The 20003-nt window shown below is 49.3% G+C and overlaps 1 protein-coding gene across 1 annotated transcript in view; it reads left to right on the top strand.

Moving 5' to 3' along the window:
* Positions 1–1821: 1821 nt before the first annotated feature.
* Positions 1822–20003, top strand: part of ESRRB (estrogen related receptor beta) — a 185654-nt gene continuing 167472 nt past the window's right edge. The window contains exon 1 of the mRNA XM_025295166.3: positions 1822–1947. Coding sequence (XP_025150951.1) covers positions 1946–1947 — 2 coding nt within the window. The 5' untranslated portion in view covers positions 1822–1945. The remainder of the gene's footprint in view (positions 1948–20003) is intronic.

Raw genomic sequence — 20003 nt, 5'->3', positions numbered from 1 at the left:
TGGACCAGGGATCCCGTGTCTCCTGCATTGGCTGGTGGATCCTTAACTCCTGAGCCAGCAGGGAAGCCCTTCAGGCCTGATTGGAGGGAAGTGCTTGGTGGCCCCACTGGCCTGGTGCTCAGAGCAGGTGAAATCATGGTGAAATCATGGCTCAGTGGTAGGCCAGTCAGACTCTATCTGCCTATTGTCCCATTCCTAATTCTCTCCCTTCCCCAGGGCACTCTCATAATACAGACGTTTCTAGAGTGAATGTCTTGGTCCAAATGAGTAATTTAGATGGTGGGTATCTTACGCATTACTCTTCACTCACTCATTCATTCAATTAGTTGTTAATCAATCCATACTTCAGGAAAGTCTTCCTAAGTGTCAGGTATCATTGTAGAGCTGGACATGCAGTGCTAAATAAGATGGACACATGTCTTTCCCCTCTGGGAGCTTGTATTCCAATGGCAGACTATTTGTGCAAATGTTTGAGGTCCTGCATATTAAATAGGTTTTGACTTTAACAGACTGGGTACCCCTAGCCTCAGATTATCGGTTAATCTGGAGAGTAAAGCTTTAGATGGAACGTGAGGAGGAAATTCCACTTCATTTTTTAAAAAGTTAGAGATGAGGATGTTCTAAGGTATGATAAAATGCCTGTCCCTCATCACACCCAGCAAGGGACTGGGCCCATCCATGACCCTTCTTGAACAGGGAGCCTCATCTGAAATTCTACCTAAATCTGTGAGCACAAGTAACCAGAGCACCAAGACAGAGGACCCTGCTGTGATCAAAGGAGGTAGCCTGCAGATGGCAGGAGAGCCTGGGGTGATCAGGAGCTCACCTGGTGAGTGTGGACAGTCCACACTTCCGTCATTTCTCCATTATTCTCCTGTCTTCTGGAAACTTTGCCCCATGCCTCAGCTTTCAGAGTAGGGCTGGACCACGCTGGAGAGGCTGCCCCATCTTTGCACAAACTGGAGCAGCCAGTTTCTTAGACACTCCTTACTATCCCAAAGACTGGAACTCTTTTCCCCAAGAAGCTTTGTCAAACAATTCAGTCTCCTAGGAAATCTTTCTGGAAGAAGCAGAGACAGCAAGGCCGCCATGGCCTTTCAACCTTGGGCAGTTCTGTCCACATGTCACTCCCATCCTTTTAGAAACCCATTAGGGGCTTCGAGCGGCCCACTGGGCCCTGCCACTCCAGGCACAGGTGGCTCCAGTCCCAGCCCCTCACCTACACGTCCTCTCCCCTTTCCCTAGCCCAGGAACGTCCTCTGTGTCCCCCCGAAAAGCCTGCCTGGCCTCTGAGCTCAGAAAGCTCTGTCTGCTCCCTCCCTGCCTCTTGATCTGGCAGGAGGCATGGAAACTTTCGTGGAAAGCACTTGGGCTGACGAATGCTCCCAAGTCAGGACTTTGACTCCAGCCCTGATCGGGCCAGGAGCTCAGGGTGGGGATGGGGGTTGGGGGGGGGAGGTCAGACCCTCCTGCCCATTTCCCTCCTTGCTCTCTCAGCCGACCATCACCCCTCAGTTCTCCAGTGACCCCAAGTCCTCCACTGGAGAAGTAACTGCCTTTCACACTTTCCCTGGTTTTTGTGCCCCCACCCCCCCATTTCCTCCTGCCCTTCATTATATATTTTTCTTCCCGGCTTTCCAGTGCCCATCTGCATGGAGTCTCCATGGAGCTCGGTGGGGTTGAAAGTCTGGAGCTGTTTTTTGCTATTTTGTTTAAGACCTGGTTATGGTTGTGGGATTTTTTTTTTTTTGTCAGCTGCCTGTTATATCAATCACGGAGTCGGGATCTATTTATAGGTTGGGAGTACTGTGTCCTTAGTCACAAAGAGACACAGACAGGGGACTGTCAGCTGGTGCTGGAGGAGCTGAGCAACGAGCCATCAGCGACTGGAAACAGCTGAGGGGAGCCCCTTCCCCGCCACCCTGTCCCTTCCCCAGCCCCAAGCATGTAAGTACCGGACTCTTCCTACCCTGTGCCCCCGACTCTGCCCTGGACCTTTCGGTCCTTTGCCCCACACCATGCTGCTTTCTTCTCTCTCTCTCTCTCCCTCTGTCTTTTTCATGGATGAAAATATCTTTCCCCTTGCCTGCTCTCTCTCATCCTGGATCTCGGCACCCTTGAGCATCTCTGGGTGACCCAGAGGAAAATGTTGCTTCTCGCAGACTTGTCCTGGGAAGGTCAGAGGGACCCGGAAGGGTGGGGAGGGACAGTTACACAAACTCATTTAGAAATCAGTAGGTTGGTCCTCTTTTAGTTTTTTTATTTGTTTTCACTGAGAAAAAGTAAGTAAATCAAAAGGGCAAGGGAAAGTTTACATGCGACTCCGCGGGGTGGTTATGTCTCCCAGCATGAAAACTTTCATTTGCTTGGCAGCTCCAGCTCTGGGTGAGCTGGGAAGGTTACAGAGCGAAGACCCAGTTCACACAGGACAGGTGATGATGGAGGGCTCCCGGCAGACTCGGCTTCAGCCCGGGAGCTTCGTGGTTCAGGGAGGGAATCGTGACAGTCCCGATAGCCAGCTTTATAGCGCCTTAAAGGAAAATGACTTTTTTTTTTTTGCGCGGAGTTTGCTTTGAGAAGTTGGGATGAGAGCTGACACTTTGTCTTGCCTTGCGGGCTTTTGTTGGCTCACTCATTTGGTGTGTTTTCTTCATCCTGAAAGGGGAACTGGGGTAGGGGGCTGGGAGTGGAAGAGCATCCGAGAGGACAGAAGCCGGGTGTGGAGTGCCGTGGAGCCGTCGCTCCGCGTCCTTCGAGAAGGAAGAAAGTTAATATGAGGGTCCTTGTCAAAGCCATACTTGTTTCAGACAAGCAGAGCACAGCCTCTGTGAGCACGCCGGCAACTCCTAGAGACAGCAGTCCCCAGGTACCGTCTGCTGGTCCACACGGCTTAACACGCCACCAGCTTCCTGTGGAACATTTGGGGCTTTAGTTTCTGGAAACTGCATAGCGTTAGCTAAAAATGCTGCAGTTGGGGAGATTTTTTTAATATATTATGTATGAAGAAATAGAAGCCCTAAATTTGGGGAGAAAAAAAAGTGATGATGCTTAATGTATATGATGTACAACTTTAAAATGCATCCTTTTTTATGAGACAAATAATACCTGAGTTTCTATTTACTAATACAATGCTTCCCATAAGCTACATTGCTAAGCACTACTTCTTGATTTCTTGGGAAAACAAGGTCCCAACTCATCATCTTTCCAACAATTTAAAGGCAGTAAACAAAATAGATATGTCTGGACTGTTTTGATTAAAAACAAAAATCATTTTAGCAGCAAAACTGACTTGAAGAAAGTTAAATAATATGGATGCCCGCATATATTTAGAGAGGCGGTTTGATCTCATTTTTATTTTGACTTTTATGAAACTTTCAGTTTCCTCCTCTTGGTTCTGTATTTTTATCAGTGTTTATTTAAGATTATTAATGCCTTTAATCCATTCATTTATTATTTTGGAGGACAGAACATGTGAAGTTTACTTTCTAATCTCTTATTCCTTCCTGATCCCCATTAGGATTTGAAAGTAAACTTTATATGTTCACTATATTCACTGCTAGAGAAATTAGAAGAAAGAGTTTTGTGTAAAATCAGGAGAAATGTCATTATTTCAAAACTAGTAAGGAAAGTAAAGTCCCAGAAATAGAGAGGGAAAAAAAAGGAATTGGGCTTATTCTATATGTAGCATTATTACTTTTTCTAGTCCACAGACTCTGTTTTGATAAACATATCCTGCAAAGGTTTCCCATAATAATACTGAAGTGGGATTTGGTGGGTGATTGTTAATTAAAGTTCAAGTGAACCAAGTGATTGAGACATTGCATTCAGAAACCTCAGCAGCCAGCTGTTGGCAAAATTGAACTGTTAGGACTGTCTGATCTCAGTGGCTTTTTAGGAAGTGTGACATTCTCCAAACCTTTTCATACAAGAGCAAGCCGTTCCCTCCCCTCCTCAGCATGCATCCTGGAGCCTGCCAGCCCCTGATTAAATGCAGTGGGGGTGAGTCCCGCGCTCTGAACAAGTCCTGTGTTCTCATTAGCATTAGTGGCTAAGACGGGAGAATATTTGTTGTCATATATAGACAAGAACTGCTCCTTCCTTTGGCCACCTGTGGATGCTTTTAGGTGAGATGGGGGCTTGTTTGTCAGTGTGATGGAAGGCCTGGCTTTCCCCCCCCAAGTTCAGGATGTGGTTTTGCCCCTCTGGACTTGTGTATAGAGATGCAGGCGCAGAAACTGCAATGCTTTTGCATAAGGCAGCCTTTGATTACTTAGTTTCTGCTTCAATAACGATTAATTTTATGTGGACCAAGCTCCTGTCAAACTCATTTGTTTGTTTTTTCCAAACTGATTTCTTACATGTAATTGGTCACGGGGCTGTCTGTGACTTCAAGTCTGTAAAATCTCCCCCATTCCATCCTCATCATTGTTTATTTCTTTGATATAAATTTACAGTCGCCTGCGTACATGCTGTTGTTTTATGCGTGCCCCCCTCCCTCCAGCTCGTAGAAACCCAGCCCCGACCTCTTCCCAAATTGGGGACAGTGGGGCCAATGAGCAGGTGCTTTGGACTACAGCAGGCTCAGGTGCAGGGCCATCAATCTCGAGGAAGAAGGAATTGCAAATACCTGGAAAGCGCTCCCCTCATTCAAACGATTTCCCCTCCAAATATCCCACAAATAAAAAATGGCAGCTGGCAGGATTTTTCAACCAAAGACTAAGTACAGCTGTTTCTCCCCAGCACTTCACCTCTACAGTGTATCTGTCCATCTTTTTCTTATCTCTATTTTTACATTTCATTATCCTCCTGTGCTCTCTCGTGCTCTCTGTCTCCCCCCTCCCTTCCCTCCCTCTTCTCGCCTTCCCTGAAAAACACATTTCTATCTGGCACAGAAAATAAACTCAGATTGTGGGTAGTTATGTTAATCTAATTCAATCCTCAGCGGGTTAAGAGTGAAATTCTAATAGTGGAGCTGTTGAGGGCTTTTTTGTTAATGGCTTGGGGATTACATTGAGTTAAAGGCTCATTTCCTAATCAAACAGAGAGGGAGAGAGTGACTCCGAATATTTATGAGTCTCCCAGTGAGAATTTAAACATTCAACTCCAAAAGCAGGGTTTTTGCAGGAGGAAAGAGTTAAAACCCCTCAGGGCTGCTGGGGAAAAAAATTAAACCAGTTAAGCCATCAGCATTTCCAGGCTGCTGTACAACTTGGGCAAAGTGGAAGGTGGAGGAGAGAGAGAGGGGATCATTTCACAAAGCGAAGATGGAAACCGTGGCAGAAGCTGTGCTGTGTTCAGAAAAAGAGCCCCCCGTAGCAGACACGGATCCTGGGTTCACTGAGGCCCTGGAGGGGCTGTGTGCCTTCAGCTCCCCAAATCAATTCTCTTCCAGTCCGGAGGTGGGCATGTGGAGACAGGAGAATGGCTCAATTTACAGGCAGCGGGAGAGTCCCTCCAGCTGCCTGGTGGAGCTGGTGGAGAGGGTCTCCCCCACTTTGGCCCTGTCTCTGAAATGCAGAGGGCGGGCTTCCCCCTCAAGAGCAAATTCGCACCCCCACTGGCTTTCCCTTTGCCCCGTGATCAGTCTGAGTCCCTCAGCTCACTGCACACCAGGACCTCAAAACCCATCTGGTTCACTGTGCCTAGGAGAAAGCAGGTGGAAAACTCCCATCTCCAGCCAGAGAAGGCATGGAGCAATTTGGCCAAGGTCAAGCAAGGTCAAGGCCAAATGGAGGTCAGGAGTCTAAGTTCTGGGCAAGTGTACAGTAGAGGAGAGGGGAATGTTGGAGCCATATGGCTCCCCTGGACTGTAGTCCCCTTCTCCAGCTTCGGGGATAAGGGCAGGAATCCCTGATACTGGAGGATTCTGAGTGCTCTGTACACTTGGCCTTTTTTCTCCACCAATCAAGTAAGCAGTTTCTAGTCCTTTCGCTTGGCTCTTTTTCCCTGCTCCATGAGGTCAGCAGAGGCTCCGAAAGCTGCCTTTCAGTCCACAGGGTCCTCTGGCCTTTTGTTTCCCTCTGACCTGGCCACCGACCTTTCTCTTCATGTTTCTTAGTGGCCGTGAGCCCTTGGGGCAAGGTGGCCTTTGTAATGTGTCCACACCAGCTTTTCTGTGAAGTCTTCCTTACCTGGTTGGCATCTTCCTCTTCTTGGGGCCCCAGTTGATGTCCCGCCATCATTTCATTCACCCCCACGGGAGGACTGCTCTTGTCGGTCGCCCTCACTGCATCAGGAACCCCCTAAATGTAGGGACCACATAACATTCCTCTTTGTAAGCCCAGCTCACTGTCGATCATTCCTGTCCTCCTGCCCTGACAAGTGCCTCCGTGGACGGCACAGAGCTGTGGTTAAGAGTGTACATTCTGAGTCAGACAGCCAGAGTTCAAGTTCCAACGTTACCTTTTCTCAGCTGTGAGACTTGAGCTACCTAATCTCTTAAGGTCTCCATTTTCTCATCTGTTAAATGGGGGTAATTATAGAATCTGGGCTTCCTGGGTGGCGCTAATGGTGAAGAACCTGCCTGCCAGGGCAGGAGACTAAGATACTCAGGTTCTATCCCTGGGTTGGGAAGATCCCCTGGAGAAGGGAGTAACTACCAACTCCAGTATTCTTGCCTGGAGAATCCCATGGACAGAGGAGCCTGGCAGACTAATGGATCATAGGGTCTCAAAGAGTCAGACACGACTGAAGCGACTTAGCATGCACGCACACATAGAACCTACCCCATAGATTTGTTGGGAAGATGAAATGCTTGTGGAATGTCAGCCTTTTACCCAGTAAGTCTTGGCCATTTTATTTGCTCAGCACAGACCAGTCACTTGTGCCCACACCTTGTCACACCACTGAAAACAGGCCCCTATGCCTCCCACTAAGGCATATCTTGGCTTGGACTGCCATGACAAAACGCCACAGATGCTGGCTTAAGCAATAGAAACTAATTTTCTCGCAGTTCTGGAGGCTGGTCCAAGATCAGGGTGCCAGCGTGGTCAGGCTCCAGGGGGGAACCTTCTCCTGGTGGACTGTCTTCTTGCCGTGTCCTCACATGGAGGTGAGAGTGAGAGCTCCGCTTTCTTCCTCTTCTCAAAAGGACACTAATCCCATCAATGGGGCTCCGCCCTCATGACCTCAGCTAACCCTAGTTAGCTCCTGAAGGTCCCACCTCCAAATACCATCACATTGGGAACAAGGGCTCTGGCACATGAATCTGGGTGGGGACTCATTCAGTCCATAACAGGCTGTTTTCCCTGAGTTTTGGTGAGCAGAGTCCTGTGTCAGCAAGACTTCCAGCTTCACCCTCCAACGAGCTGTTCCAACTGGAAACCAGAGTTCAAGGCACATTGGGAACATGCCCTGCCTCAACCTGGAAGCAACCTGGGGCTTTAAACCATGGTCAAGAGCAGAACGTGGGAGGGCTGGGCCACAGTCCTAAGTCAGGGAATAAGGCCTGACTCTTCTGCTCTGTAGGGTCAGGGTTTGGTCAACTCTCTTGGCCCCACTCACATTCCAACAAGCAGCTTTTGTTCTTGGCTCTCCAAGTGTCTCCTGCACCTTCTCCATCCTGCATTCTCAGATGGCAGTTCAGGCTCGACCCCCAGAGCAGGGCAGACCAATCCCAGCTGTGAAGCCCACTGGGCTGTGCTTTCTAGGCAGCAGCTGCCTGCTCGGTCCTTTCTCTCAACAGGGTCACTTGACCAGTGAATCCAAAGGCCACGTGGGCCTCACCCCGTGAGGTGTCCTCTCCTGGGCTGCGCCCAGTGCCGATGCCCTTGACCCTCCCTGTGTGTCTTTGCAGAGACTATGCCTCAAGGCCGTGAGCCCTCCTCCTTTTCTTCCCCCACTGCTCAGGGGATGGGAGTAGGAAGGCAGTGCCACCCATGTTCCTCTCCCGCCTCCTCTCTGCTCTCCTAAAATTGCCACAGCCTGCCTTTTGCCTCCTTGCTATCAGCTTTGGAGGCCCCAGTGCCAAGCGCAATGCATGACGCACAGTGTGTGCTCAATGAATGCATGCGACGTGACTTGCATGGAGTCTCCCCTCACAAGGGGGCCCTCCCCATCCCTCAATCATGGGAGCAGGAAGTGACTTGAAGCTATGAATGTTCAGCTGCCTTAACTACATCAGCTCATGACCTGTTGACTGTGATCTTGCCCCCACCCTTCTCTGTTGCTCTTTACGTTCCTCCATCCAGGAAAAACAAAAGAGAGCAAGAGAGAGAGAGAGAATGAGCTGTGTCTTTTATGCACATGTGGACAAATCTTCACTGGAATTTCATCCTGTTCAGTAAAGAAGCTTTGTCTAAGTTGATGTCAAATTTAATTGCTAAACTGGTATCTCTCCTGTGACGGTTTCCCTCCCCACTCCCTTTCTGGGTGGTACCTGCTTCCTCTGGCTGTTCTGCGTGGGGCCCCGCGTCCCTCTCCTTTGCTTTAACCACGCTGGTCCCGGGTGATGCACATGAGAGGGAGACCCTCCTTCTGAAGTGTTCCAGAGTGTCTGCTTCCATTAGCACAGACAAGGCTTTGGAAAGGTGGCAACTGGGGAACATCATCTTCAATACTGGATTCTTCCCAGAACAGCATTTGTGCTCTTTGGGAAGACTGGGGAGGAAAAACTCAGGCTGCCAAGGGTTAAATGAGAACAGTGAAAAGTCTAGGCATCTCTAGGGGACTGGTTGCTGGCTGAGACAATTGATTAGCTTGGCTTAGTGATCTTTCTAGCAATATTCAGGAGTGAAATTATTGCTGATTAGGCTGTGTGTGTGTGTGTGTGTGTGTGTGTGTGTGTGTGTGTGTTAGGGTTCACGGCTGTGAGGGGAGTAGCATATGATCTGAGAAAGCAATGTTAGGGACTGTTTGCTCCGTAATGAGTCTCAGGAAGAGACCTGTCACCCCACGTGTATCTGCAATTGTCTTAGAACTCTGTGTGGGTACGAGTCAGCTGGAAGGGCAGACTGAGTGGTGCCCAGAACCTCCTGTTCGCTTTCTTTTCAACTTCCTGTGACATTAGAATTATTCTGAAATCAAAGTTATTAATTAAAAACCAAGAGTTCCCTGGCAGTCCAGCGGTTCAGACTCCAAGCTTCCCCTGCCAGGGCCAAGTTCGATCCCTAGTTGGGGGACTAAGATGTGGCATGCTGTGTGGCATGGCCAAAAAAAATGTTAAAAACCGAAGTCAATGGGAGGAAGTCCACTGTGGAGGGTTGCTTCCGTCTGTGTCTCTAGTGGATGGAGGTAGCAGCTGAGTACCCCAGGCAGAGGCGGGTGCCAGGTAGGTTCAGTCCGGTTCACCCCCAGGTCAGTGATAATTAAGGTGCACAGGGCCTCAGTTCCCTGCATCATAACTTGAAGGAGTGGACAAGATCTCTTAGGCCCTCCAGCTCTAAAAGGTTACATTTTAAAACCATTGCTCACAGTGAACCTGGTTCGTGCTACTCCTGACGTAACCGATAATTACAGCTCAGCCTGCTCGGGTTCCTTTAAAATAATTAATTAATTAATTTTTGACTGTGCCGAGTCTCCATTGCTGCCAGTGGGCTTTTCTCTAGTTGCGGTGAATAGGGGCTGCTCTCTAGCTGTGGTGCCCGAGCTTCTCCTTGCAGTGGTTTCTCTTGTTGCAGAGCATGAACTCCAGGGTGAGCAGGCTTCAGTAGCTGCAGCACACGGGCCTAGTCACTCCGCGGCATGTGGGATCTTCCCGGACCAGGGATCGAACCCATGTCCCTGCACTGGCAGGCTGATTCTTAACCACTGGGCCACCAGGAAAGTCCCCGCCCCATCCTTTAATAGAAAACCCTGGGGCCAGACATGGCTTTTGGGGGGCTCTGTGCCTTTACCAACTCAGTCAGTCCCTACTGTCCAGCATCTTCTAGGCCTGTTTCACTCCTCACCTCCCTCTATCTGTAAGTACACCTGGGCAGTGAGCAGAAAACTGTTCAGGCCTTCTTTTTCAAAAACAAGTATATAAACGCTGCATTTTAAATTTTGCTTTCAATTTGTCACCACCATGGTTTTATGCCTCTGCGGTCCCGATATCCCTCCCTCACAATCCTTGGCCCCAGAAGTTGTATCCGGGCCCCTTGGCATCTGGAGAAGCCCCAGAAGCCTGCTCCTCAAGGTTTACTCAAATCCTTTGGTGGGAGCACAGTGGAGATTTGGGAAGAGAGTTTCCAAGCACGGTGACCTTGGCAAGTCCCTAACCCCTACCTACCTTCATTCCTTCACCAGCAAAAGGGGCTGAAATCTGGGCTGAGGGCCTCACAAGATTGGTGGGAAACTAGCATAAGAATCAGAGGGCAAAAGAAAAAAAGAAAAAGAATCAGAGGGCAAGCGTTCCTTAAGAAAGGGACGTGTTTACCGGTTTTAGACTAGCTCATTCTCCTGCACGGTGAGCTCCATGCAGAGGTTTGGGTGCTGTTAGACAAAACGGATGCTAGAGCCACGTCACTGGACCCACATCCACCTTGTGCCTGCTGCAACCTGGACAAGCTTCCCACCTTCTCTACCCCACACTCGGTCTCCTCATCTGTATAATGGGTATGGTAGGAGCACCTGCCTTGTGGAGCTGTTGTAAAGGTTTAAGGAGACCCTTATAAAGGCCCTGGAACAGTGCCTGCTCGATAGCAAATTTGGAAAGCTGTTGTTGAGGGTGATGACATTTTGGTTGTTGTGGTCATCATTTTCTGGGTCCTGTGCAGAAAAGGTCAAGAGGGTGGAAACTTCCAAAGTCCCTACATTCCTCCCAACCCCTGCCCAAGCTGCTTACAAATGCAGCAGAAGATGCTACTCTAGAGGTGTTTTGAATACATCCCTGCTAAGTCGCTTCAGTCGTGTCCGACTCTGTGTGACTCCATAGATGGCAGCCCACCAGGCTCCCCCGTCCCTGGGATTCTCCAGGCAAGAACACTGGAGTGGGTTGCCATTTCCTTCTCCAGTGCATGAAAGTGAAAAGTGAAAGTGAAGTCGCTCAGTCGTGTCCGACCTCATGGACTGCAGCCTACCAGGCTGCACCGTCCATGGGATTTTCCAGGCAAGTGTACTGGAGTGGGGTGCCATTGCTTTCTCCTTAATACATCCCTGGCCCCCGCAATTCCCTGCATTGTCATATCCCATAATCAAGTCGGCGTCCTCCCAGTGTCTGCCTGGGCCTTGGTGTGGTCTGGCCAAACGTGTTCTCCCTCACGGAAATCTGTTCTCCATGGCCTAGCACAGATGGTTGCTGAAGTCCAGCTGTGAGACTGGAATGGTTTAGATGGGTTTTCTTTCTTTTCGGCTACACCAGGTCGAGTTGTAGCTCACAGGATCTTCTTTTGCAGCCTGCGGGCTCTTAGTTGCAGCATGTGGCCATCATTATGGGGTGTGGGATCTAGTTCCCTCATCAGGGGTCGAACCCAGGCCCCCTGCATTGGGAGCGTGGAGTCTTAACCACGGGACCACCAGGGAAGTCTCTGAGATGGGTTGGCTGGTGTGTCCAGGAGTGCAGTGGTGTCACTGGGGTGTGTTTCTGCACAGAGACAATTCCTCCTCTTGTACAACCTAACGGAGTGGGGAGAGCTGATTTTCCACATATTTGATGGTGCATATTTAGGGAGTGCTTAGCAAGGAAAGAAAAATGGGAAGAGAGAAGAATAATTTCTGATGTCTCCAAGGGGGCCCAATTGGTACATTTCAAGGGACTCATAGAAGCGACATGACATAATCTTAGGGGAAATTTCCAAATCCAGACTTGCGACCGGCCTGTGTGCTCCTGCGCATGTGTGTGCATTAAGGGTATTGTGGTCAGTCAGCCATGACTCTCTTCTTTCCCCGTCTCAGGCTGAGAGTAATCTTGAAGGAACATGTAATTACTATTTACTCCAGGGCACTCAATTGAGAACACCCTCATGTAATGACTCTTGAGTTAATTCTGCCTTTGGATGCCCATCTGCTGTTGCTCCTCTGGAAGTCAGTGGGAACCAAGCACCATGTGGAAAAGGATCGGGAGATGGATATTGGTCCCTGCAAGTTCAAGGTCTGCTCTTGAGCAACAGAGACAGGGTGGTGGCTTCTTTCTCATCAGAATCTTCCCTTGGCTCTGTGCACTTAAGGACAGAAGCAACTACTGGGTTAATCTAATGGGCCATCTTGGTGGATTTGAAGCATCAGCAGCGTTGATAAAAGAGAAAGGCATTCAGGAGAATTCTAGAGATAGGACTGTAGCATTTATATAAAGCTGAAAACATGCAAAGATGCTGTACCTCAGCATTTGAGGGAGGGGGTGGTGAATTTGCCCGATTACTGAAAGTGGGGAGTGGGGGCAGAGGGAAGCCAGGTGGATGCGTTATAACAAGACTTGTGGAATCCATCTGCTAAAAATATCAGATTGATATAGTACCTTGAAATGTGACACTCTACCGATGATGCGGCTGGACACTGTTGTGGAGACTACCAAACCGTTTATGGAAATGAAACTGATTTGTGTGGCAGCATATGGAGCAAGCTCTTAATATTTTTTTTCTCAGAAGCCACTGTCCTGCTCCCAGCTCTGCCACTGCCTGATGACTTTGTACAAGCCGCTTGGGTTCTCTCTGCCTCTGTTTCTTTTCATGTAAAAGGAATGGGTGGACTGGCTCACCTCCAAGTGCCGCCTTGTGTGTGTGGCTCCAAACCTCCCCTGTGCCCCGCCTGGGCAGTGGTCATCCTGAACCGCAGCTATCTGTGTGGTGGTTTCCCATTCAGCATGAAGGCTCCGTGGGCAGGGACTGCTGGTGCTATAACCCAGCACTACCTGGACATGACAAGCACCCACCTTGCCTTTGAAGGTCCTAACGATAGAACTGGCACAAGTGAATGCCCACGCCCCCAACCCGAGTATTGACTTGGCTGCTTCCAGAAATGTCACAGGCCTGGCTGATGGTTCCCCATGGCTTGAATTTCCTCCCCTCTGTGTTCTCCCTCATTGGTCAGGGGTGGTGGTTCGTGCCTCCGTGGTGTGAACTGGAAAATCTTTTAGCAACATATAAATTGAGCTGCCGGAGAAGGCAATGGCACCCCACTCCAGTACTCTTGCCTGGAAAATCCCATGGACGGTGCAGCCTGGTAGGCTGCAGTCCATGGGGTCGCTAAGGGTCGGACACGACTGAGCGACTTCACTTTCACTTTTCACTTTCATGCATTGGAGAAGGAAATGGCAACCCACTCCAGTGTTCTTGCCTGGAGAATCCCAGGGATGGGGGAGCCTGGTGGGCTGACGTCTATGGGGTCACACAGAGTCGGACACGACTGAAGTGACTTAGCAGTAGCAGCAGCAAATTGAGCTGCTGAAAACCAACCCACTGAAAACACCTTTTAGGAATGACATGATTTCCCAACTGCTGTACCTACTTCTTTGTATGACCATTTTGCTGTCTGCTTCTGTTCTTTTTTTTCCCCTCTCTCCCTCATAGTCTATTAATTTAAAAATATTAAACTTGGAGACTTGCTAAATAAAGAGACCTCAGAGCACAAAATATCCCTTATCCATTTTCTGGGTCCCTATGTGCTTCCTTATACAGATATTTTTTTCTTATTTTTTTACTAAATGGCCTTGATTTTATCATTAATCTCTGTGTGACAATTCTTTTTCTCTAACTTATTTCTAAAATAGTCTCCCATAAGTCCCCAACTCTAGTTCCATTGATCCCTTGTGCCCCTTTCACTTCTGTCTTTGCTGTTTCATGAAACTTATGAAGTGATTCCTTTATAATCTGGACCCTTGATCTCAGGCCCCTTTCCGAGTCCTCCACCAAAATCTCCCAGAAGAACGGTTCTGACAATTGGACTTTTGCAGCTCAGGTGGTCTTGGGTCGCTGTCATTTCCATACTGAGCCTGGGGACATGCTTTGTTCTCTATCCCCTAAAACCTCATATTTTCTTTAACCAGCAGTTTTCCCATTGCACATGAACCACATTACGAATTTAAAGCCTTAAAAAAATCTTCAGCATCATTCTTTTGCTCCATGTTGTGAAGGGTTCCATTTTTTTTTCCTGACAATAATCTCACCAAATGTTAACAGTACCATTACCTAGTACCAAAACATGACATTTCCTTAAAACATTCCTTTACAGTTTCCTTGCATTGTTGTTTACTGCTTGCTTCTTTTTTTGACTTTTCCACGTGTTCTATCTTTGCAACTACTCTTCAGAGTATGGGAGAAGGAAAGGTCTTTATCAAAGGCCTGTTATATGCCAGAAACTTTACATAGCTTATCTTACTTTGTCTCTGTAACGACTGAAAGATGTAAGTTTTATCATTATTCCCATTTTACAGAAGAGGAGACAGAGGCACTGAGGACCTTACTTAAGGTGACCCAACTTAAGGGAGTAAGCTGTGGGGTCTGATATCACCCTACGTAGTATTACAACACAGTGTGGGACTAAGTGCAAGCAGCCACCAGAGAAAACCACACCAGTGCCCTGGGGCATCATTTACACCAACGCTGAACTTGGTCCAACATTGTTGAAGTTGTAGTGTTTTTATTTATTTTCTTGAAATGTGTCAGCTGTGTCCCTTAACAGACCTGACGAAAGAACCTACAATTCTAGCTCTTCTTCCCCACGTCCCTGTGTCCTTGTAAATATTACAATGCAGATGCTTCCGTCAAGGGAGACCTCTGCTGATTACCCCTTAGCTCTCCTTTGACACTGCTAACAGTCTTTCCCCTACATCAGTATTTTAAACCTCTCCGGGGGACTGGTAACTATATTGGTAACATGTAGACACAACCTGTGGCTAAAGTGGGCAGACTTTCAAGGCTCCCATGATGCAGTGTGCTCTCTCAGAAAGCACATTTTGTTTCTCCAGCTTTATTCTGACTGTTGCTTGCCTGCTCCCCCATCACCTTTCCCACATCTGCCTTTATATCCTCCCTCCAGCTAGCCCATCAAGAGTGTTTTCACTTTATGTTTCCCCTTTTGTCTTTTTCCCCACCTTGCTCTAGCCACACATCATCTGTCTTGACTTTGTCTTCCAAGAGCTACATCTACTTTGTAAATTTGACACTTGAGCTTCACCCCACTCCTGATTTCCCATGGGTTGCTGTTCATCCTTCCCTCTTGTCTGGGCTGCGCCATCTGTAATCCACACTTTTTTTTTTTTTTTTTTAATTGAGGGAGTGAGACAAGGGAGGAGAGGTCTCTCACCAATGCCAATACCACAGCCTTGGATGGCTGAACTTCCTGCCTAGTCTCCTATGACCTTTAGCTCCTCTTGATCCACTCATGTGGCTCTTGGGATGCTAATCACATTCCAGAGCAGAGTTATAATATCTCTCCACCTTGGGTGGAGTCCAGCATGTGCTCACTGGCTGAGACAAAGTGTTTATCATTTGCCTGTCCATGAGCTTCCGTGGATACGGGTTCATCAGGTTTCTGACTTTCCTCTGGCTTCTCTCATCTTTAAGGGGCCCTCATAGCCTGCAATCTGCCTTCTGAATACAGTGGGCGGAGGGTGACGGGTGGTCATCTGGGCTTTGCAATGAAATGCTAACGGATGTCTTAGTCACAGCTATGATTCCTGATGTTTAGCACTTCCCCCTTGTCCCCAGGCCATGGTGTCATCCTGAGAACCTCCACTGAAGTTGCTTAGACAAGCCAGTACAGAATTTCTCTGAAGTACTCGCTTGCCTTGGGGACTCTGTTTCCCACCTTGTCTGAGGTTCTTGGGGTCTCCAGCCCTCCATCTGCATTCCAGGAAGAATATGGAAGTTCTGTGTGTGTTGAGAAGGGAGCTGCTTGTTTGACGGGACTATGGTGGTTCTTGGTGGAGGCCACTGGGTCCCCAGCTGCGTCAGACAAGGTGTTAGTGTGAACTGCAGAATCTGCTGGTCTCCTGAATCATGGCCTTGACCCAGGCTCTGCTTCCCCGATAAGAGTGACACAGAGAACACCAATAATGCTCGCTCCTACTTCTGGGGCCTTTGCAGATCCAAGGCCAGCATTTTCCCCAGATTGGGTGAGTCTTTTGCTTAAACTGTCACCTCTTCATCTGATGGGTGTGCAGCTGTCTCTCCTAGATATTTTGGCATTTGCCTTGTTTATGGTTCCACTCTTAGGGGAACCACACTGACTGAACCCACTCATCCTGGCCAGGCACCATAGTGCCCATCAGCAGGAGTTATTTTACAACAGGAGCACTTGGTAAAGAAGATGGAACTAATAGGCCACCACCAACCAGGAGAATTTGGGAAAGGTCAAAAGGAGACACCACATGTCCTACCACCTCCCAGAACCCTTCCCGCTGGCATCCAACTTGGCAGAGCAATGTGTGCACCACCAGGAAGGACCCTGCGTCAGAGTGATTGACCAAAGAAAACCCGAAAATGAATCCCTTCACCATAAAACCCGAGACTACGAGCCACGTAGCAGAGCAGTTCTCCTGGGTTCCCTTACCCTGTTGCTCTCCGCCCGTGTCCCTTCCCCAGAAAGTCTGTTGCTTTGTGAGCACATGAGTCTCCTCGGACAATTCACTTCTGACTGTTAGACAAGAGCCTGCAAAGAGTCCCCCTTCCTGCAACCCCACCGTCACCCTGGCTGTTTGGGGAAGACTCCTAAGAGGTGGGGGAGGAGAGTGTCTTTGGTCAGTGTCCCTAGAAGCAGAGCCTGAAATGGAAATTCTGGGCAAGAGTTGTATTGAGAGGGTGCTGCCTGGAGACACCTGTAAGGGAGTGAGGAAAGGAGGGCTGGGGAGGGACTGAGTAAAGGTGTAAATTCAGCTGAGATCTAGCTTCAGCCCGACTCCACGGGGAGCTCTGGAGCATGAATTACACTCCACGGTTGTCCCACCTTGAGGCAAGCATACTGGCCAGCTGCACCACCATATGAGTCAGTCGTAGGTTGGGAACTGTCCCAAGGTGAGGGAGGAACATCCCAGACCCCCTGGACCAAGAAGGCTCCCACTGGTCAAGGGCAGTTCCCAGGAGAAGGCTGTAGTCCTTAGAAGCTAGAGATGGCCAGGCACACCAGGGGTGTGGGGGCCAACGGATCTGAGCAGGACACCAGCACTATCTACTACAGAGAGGCGGTGTGAGGCAGGGTCTGGTGGGGGCCTCAGTCTCTGCACCTCCTTGTGGGCCTCTCTGGAATTTGATGGTGGATTTCATCACTACCCAGGAGGAGCCCCAGGAAGAGCCGTTGCAAAGCACCTGGGTGTTGCAGGTTACAAACCCAGGGACTCTGAAGATGCCAAAACCCGGAGCTGCCTTCCAGCTCTTGCACGGCTGGTTTTGCTCAGCAAAGGCAGAGGAAGAGGGAATCACTCGCCACCTCCTGCCTGCACTCTGTGGGAGCTGGAAACAGATCCAGAAATATTCTCTTCCTTTTCCACAGAGGATGGCTTCCCTCTAGGTCCCTTGGATGGAATTAAGAGTCTCCTCATAGCAGAGACTTCTGGCCTATGATATGCCTTGAGCCAAAGGCCAGGATGGGGCACGTAAGCACTACCTGTTACTGTGTGTGTGCTGAGCTCAGTCCCTCAGTCGTGTCCCACTCTTTTGTGGCCCCGTGGACTGTAGCCCACCAGTCTCCTCCGTCCATGGGATTTTTCAGGTGAGAATACTGGAGTGGATTGCCATTTCCTTCTCTAGGGAATCTTCCTGACCCAGGGATCAAAACTGTGTCTCCTGCGTCTCTGGCATTGGCAGGTGTATTCTTTACCCCTGCACCACCTGGGAAGCCCCCTTACCAAGCAGCATACTTATAAATGGCCATACGCCTGGCTCTGTGTGGAGAACGCACAAAAAGAGCAGTTCTCGGATTTTGTTCTTGAGTTTGAAATTCGTTGGAGGGGGCTTGAGAAGGAGGGGGTCACCTGCATACTTGCACGGGGTTGTAGCCTGTCTGGCTGCCTCAGGGGAGAGACCAGGGGATGTGTAAGGAAAGCAGAAACCTGGGGGTGGAGAGCTTGTATGCTGAGGGGCCATGCTTAGGGAACGGGGCAGGGTCTTTGTGTATTACTGCATCTGATGGCCACCGCAAACCCTGAAGGACTTGTAACCTCCAATGTGCAGCTGAAGGAACCCAGGCTCTCACATCAGCCTACCTGAGAGCATTGCAGACCTACAAATGGCAAATATGAGTTTCAAATCATCTTTTGTTCCCTCTTTAGTCCACATTATCTCATTACTAAATCAACAGGGCTTGGGTACCCAATTCTGGGGACACTGGGGTCAGGTCCCTGAGGGGTATGCTGGCCCAGCAAGTCCAGGTTTCCCAGCTCATCACAGTCCCCAAGGGCTTGATGCTTCTCCTCCATGAGCGCCTCTGCCCTCCTCTCATCCACCCACCGTCATGCACATCCATCCTGCACCTTCCCCAACCCCTCCCCCAGAAGATGCCGAAACACATCTTCTCTGATATTTTCAGACACTTCCACCCCAGAACTGCCCTAATGGTGTAAAGCCCAGTCCCGAATATTCAGCACCCATTGTGGTTCCCACATGGTATCGTGCATGCAGAGCATAAAGATGTTCGTGGCTGTGCTCATGGATACAGGCGTTCACTCTATGTGCCAGCTGTTCAGCCCTTTTGGTCACGCAGCTTGCAGGATCTTAGATCCTCAACCAGGGATTGAACCCAGGCCTCGGTAGTGAAAGCACCAAGTTCTAACCCCTGGACCACCAGGGAATTCCCTGCTCAGCCCTTCCTTACACATCCACCCAGAATGCCACCCACAAGTCTGTCCCCAACATGGTCTGTATTCTGTACTATCAAAGCAAAAAGAGAACTTCAAGACACAGAGACACCACTGTGCTGAAAGAATCTACCTGGTAGCCTGATGCCAGCATTGCTGTGGTTCAGTCTCTCAGTCGTGTCTGACTTTCTGCAACCCCATGAACTGCAGCATCCCAGGCTTCGCTGTCCTTCACTATCTCCCGGAGCTTGCTCAAACTCATGTTCATTGAGTCCATAATACCATCCAACAATCTCATCCTCTGTCATCCCCTTCTCCTCCTACTCTTGATGTTTCCCAGCATCAGGGTCTTCCTATCAGATGGCCAAAGTATTGGAGTTACAGCTTCAGCATCAGTGCTTCCAATGAATATCCAGGGTTGATTTCCTTTAGGATTGACTGATTTCATCTGCTTGCTGTCCAAGGGATTCTCAAGAATCTTCACCAGCACCACAATTCAAAAGCATCTTTTCTTCGGTGCTCAGCCTTCTCTATGGTCCAGCTCTTATATCTGTACATGACTACTGGAAAAACCATAACTTTGACTATACGGACCTTTGTCTGCAAAGTGATGTCTGTGCTACTTCATGTTGTTTAGGTTTTAGACTAGGGCAAACCTGGGCTCCAGGCTGGCTCTGCCTTGTCTTCGGTTCACTGTCTCTGGCAACTTCACATGCCTCTTTGCACTTTTTCTCTCATGTGCAAAGAGGGTGATCAAGTCCAGTCTTGTGGGGTAGTTGTGAGGATGAAGTGAGGTGAGGCAGGAGGAATCGTGGGCTCAGGGCTGGGCTTAGGAGCTCTGCCCTCCTCATGGCTCAGTGTCTAAAGTTCTTGGACCATGAGTACCATGGGAATTCCCAGGTGCTGCAGTGGTAAAGAATCTGTCTGCAGTCCAAAAGACACAAGAGATTCCAGTTTGATCCCTGGGTCAGGAAGATCCCCTGGAGGAAGGCATGGCAACCCACTCCAGTATTTTTGCCTGGAGAATCCTATGGACAGAGGAGGCTGTTGGGCTACAGTCCATGGGGTCGCAGAGAGTCAGACACAACTGAGCGACTGAGCATGCTCACACATGCGAGTACCATAAGGTTTTCCTGGATACAAACCCGCCAGGGTTGGGGGAGGCCCGATGACAACAGCATTAGTCTAGTCTGAACTTCTGCTGACTCCAGAATGTGATCACAGACATGGGAAGAGAGTAGGAATGAGGTTTGCTTTGGAAGACGTCGCCAAGGGATTCCTTGAGCCTCCTCATCCTTCAGGACCCCATGACACATTGCAAAGGCCACACAGGTTTCATCCCTGGCTGGGCCAGGCACCA

Source organism: Bubalus bubalis, chromosome 11 (assembly GCF_019923935.1).
Source record: "Bubalus bubalis isolate 160015118507 breed Murrah chromosome 11, NDDB_SH_1, whole genome shotgun sequence".
Lineage (NCBI taxonomy): Eukaryota > Metazoa > Chordata > Mammalia > Artiodactyla > Bovidae > Bubalus > Bubalus bubalis.
Note: the sequence above shows the minus strand (reverse complement) of the source record. Positions and strands in the feature narration are given on the sequence as shown.